At 40.5% G+C, this 3,737-nt stretch overlaps 1 protein-coding gene across 1 annotated transcript in view; it reads left to right on the plus strand.

The window, feature by feature from the left end:
- LOC311359369 (nuclear receptor coactivator 3-like) overlaps positions 1-2,125 on the plus strand; it is a 14,587-nt gene extending 12,462 nt beyond the window's left edge. The window contains 1 exon segment of the mRNA XM_084479375.1: positions 591-2,125. Coding sequence (XP_084335501.1) covers positions 591-602 — 12 coding nt within the window. The 3' untranslated portion in view covers positions 603-2,125.
- The last annotated feature ends 1,612 nt before the right edge of the window (positions 2,126-3,737 follow it).

The following is a 3,737-nucleotide window of genomic DNA, read 5'->3' on the forward strand; positions in this document are numbered from 1 at the left end:
AGCCGCGGGGCCCCCGGGGGCAGCGTCAGCGTGCGCGTGGTCTGGTCTCACGCTCCTCAGTGAGCAGGGCCGTAAAAGTAACCAACGACGACCACTCTAGCTACTGTTTTATTGTTTACTTTTTGAGTGAAATTCTGTACTCTGTTACGTTTTTAAAAAAAAAGCGTTTGTTTACACATTCAAGGACACGTTTTGTCGGCTCTCACAGAAAAAAAGTCATTCATGCCCACCAACACTCAACAGGCCAATCACATTATGTCCTTAAGCCGCAACGCTGATTTAACCTGATGGGCGCGATCGGTACAATCGACCACGACTCCAGTCACGCATTGTCACCCATCAGTCCGGGGAAAATCAACAAAATTGCTTGAAACACTCGTGCTCAAAGCAGTTGTTGAATACAATGACATCAAGTGTCAGTACTTCTACATGACTAGTTGTTTTTCTGTACCAGCGCTTCTAATTGAGTACAATGTCATCAAAGCAACAGTGCTTTGACATTTCAGATGACATTTCAGTATGTTCCAGCTCTGTTCATTTAGCAACACCAAACAGGGACTCACATTCTATCGCTCTCTTTCCTTCCACAGAAATACTGCTGAGTTCGGTGACTCTGGGCTCGTCCGGGCTCCCTGTGACCCTCATCCAGAGAGCTGTAGCAGCTGCAGCGCCCAGGCGTGGAGCACCAGGTCGGCGGGTGTTTTTCCGTCTGCTGTGCTGCACACCCACCACTAGGGGGAGTGCTCGTGCTCTTTTGGAGTCGGACACGCGCAGACTCGCAGACTGACAGCCTAGGGGACTACGACAACAACCACAGACACGATCCTATACCGAGAATACAATGCCTTCTTGTAAATCTGAGACACTGTGACACACACACATACCTGCACACTGACACACACACACACATACACACACACACACACACACACACAAGCTCTTATCGTGATTGCCAGATATTGATTGCTTATTTATATAACTTTTCACAAAAAAAGTCGGTAGTTCCCTATGACTGTATTTCCCTTTCTATTCTCGTCATGAGTGGTTTGTGTTTCATGTCGACACACAGGACATTTTTTGGGACCAAACGGATAAAGTCAACTAACTTTTCGGGGTGGGGTTGGGGGCGGTTGGAGGGGCAGACATCGGACGACAGACTGGAACACAGGCAGGCAGGAAGACCTCCCTCTTTGGGCCTGACGCCACCACGACTCTACGTGGTCAACTGTAAACCTTTTGAACTTCTCTTTCTGTTTCAGAATGTTTGGAAGCCAGTTCCTCAGTGCTGGTGCTAGACCATCTCCATGTAAATATGTCTTGTTGTGTACATATATATACATATACATATATACATATACATATATGTATAGTATATATACATCACGTGTATGTATATATATATATATATATACACACATATAATATATATGTATGTATATATGTGTATATGTGTATATGTATATATGTGTATGTATGTATATATATGTAGATAAAGTATGGTTCATGCGTGGCTTTTAGTCACGTTGTGACCCCAGAGGAATGTCATTATACTGTAGCACACCTTTAATCCTCCAGAAGTCGATGGGCTATGAGGTATAACAGAGTAACCAGTGGGCTGGGATTGCACTTTAAGGAAAGGCCATTCTCTGAATCGATGGTGGCATTATTGTATGGCCACGAGGCCTTTATTGATAAAGAAAAAAAGATTATTATTTAATACAACGGCAAATTTAAGTATAATTGGTTTTCTCCTGGGAGAATAGGGTCTAACCAATGGTATATTTTAGATTCAGAGGGGAAGTAGTAAGCACAGACGCCAACATACGCTCTCGCGATGTACTGGTTTATTATAGACGGAAAGTCCTGACTCTACATCTGGAGATATAGAACTCAAATCAACAGACCTTCAATTCCTGTTAATTTGAAAGACTTCAAGATGTAATCATTTTTATTACATATGCAATATATGTAACAATGAAAAGAGATTTCTAATTTGAAAAAGGATGCTTTATATAACTCCCCACTGTAAAAGTTTGAATTTAATGTGTATATGCAGATTTCCAGCAATAACCCATTCTCTGTCGGTAAAAGGGTATTAGACAATTACCCAATGTGATGGTACTGCAGTATTACATACAGTGTCCTGGTATAGATCTTCATTTGTCTGTGAATACCAATTGTAAATAAGCTTCAAATGTATTATATATATAAATATATATATAGAAAAAAGTTATTCCTACCTAGGTCAATACAGCTTTTATTTTGAGAAGGTTTTAACCCCTTAGCAAAAATGGAGCTAGTTCTTTTTACCTACACGCCTAGATTAATTTCCTTCGAGTTAATACTGCCACTTTCATTTTCCAAGGAAGCACTTTTTTGTTTGTGATTTTCAAGTCGTCTATATATTTTATTTCTCCAAGGGCATATACGTAGCTTTAGAGGTGCTAGTGAGTAACTATGTACATTTTGTTTTTATATATAAATCGATTTGTTTATGACAAAAAAAAAGAAAAAAACAGACAAAAAAAGAAAAGAAAAAACCAAGACGAAACCACAAAAGATGCCTATATGTAAACAGTTGACACATGATTGTGTTAGGCCCCATAGGGGCCCCTGGTGTCTTACCGGTACGTGGATGGATCTTTTCCACACCTTGTTGGGTCTTTTTCTCCTCGTTCTTCCGCGAGGGACTTGGGTTTCATTCCTGAAGTTTGTGTTTGGTGTTTTTTGCCTGACCATCCCCAGCGGTCACTTGGTCATACTGAACCACCTCACACCGCCATCGTTCTGGGTCCCCAGCGGCGCTTTGGTGAATCGGACACTAGATCGTGGTTCTCAGTCCCGCTGGAGAGAGTCTCATTGCTGTTGGCTTGTTCTGATTGGTTCACCGCGGGAACGCGACAGCGGCAAAGGGACGTTTATTATGTCCTGTGATGGTTCTCATTGATCATGTCATGGTTGGGTTTGCCTTTACTGTTGTATTTTTATTTTTATTTTCAGAAGCTCATATGACGAAATGGACATTTTGAAAACCTACTCGATCCAAAGATTTGTTTGGTTTATTTTTCTTCTTTTTGTTGCCGTCTGCAGTGCGTAGAGAGCTGTCCGGTGTGTGCAGGCATTGCTTTTCACGCATGCAATTCCTGTAGGTTAGGAGTCACTGTTCTTTCATTTTTTTGATTTTGCATACATTATATTCACAACCATAGAACTGATAGGAAACCCTCCTGAGGTTTTGTTTTAGTTGAGCTAGTGATTTGTCTACTTTTCCTTTGTCCTTCTCATACCTTCTGGCCAGTTGAGTAGAGGTGCTGAAAAATGGATATTTTATAGAATGTTTTCTGTTTCCTTTTTACAGACTTATTTGGAAGGGGGTTTCCTGGTTGATGTCAAATATGTCTCGCATTGTTAACCCGTTGTAGACTCTTTTTTTCCGAAGTCGCAACGAAATAATGACAAAATAATAACCTGCAAATTCTCAAAGTTCCACTTTAACGGAATGAAAAAAAGAAGCTCTTCTCAATGCATCGTTGAAGCAGATGAGTGATTAGAAGATTACAAATTGAGCGAATATACTGTGGTTATTACAGGATGTAAATGACTTTAACATTTTTCTTACCATGTTTGTTGATGTTAATATTGATGTAAATACAAATTTATATTTAAACATTACAAAGTGGTGGTCTTTTGTGTGTGCATCTATCTATCCACCTCTCTCCATCTGTCCATCTACAATC

This window comes from Micromesistius poutassou (assembly GCF_964030765.1).
Source record: "Micromesistius poutassou genome assembly, chromosome: 15".
Lineage (NCBI taxonomy): Eukaryota > Metazoa > Chordata > Actinopteri > Gadiformes > Gadidae > Micromesistius > Micromesistius poutassou.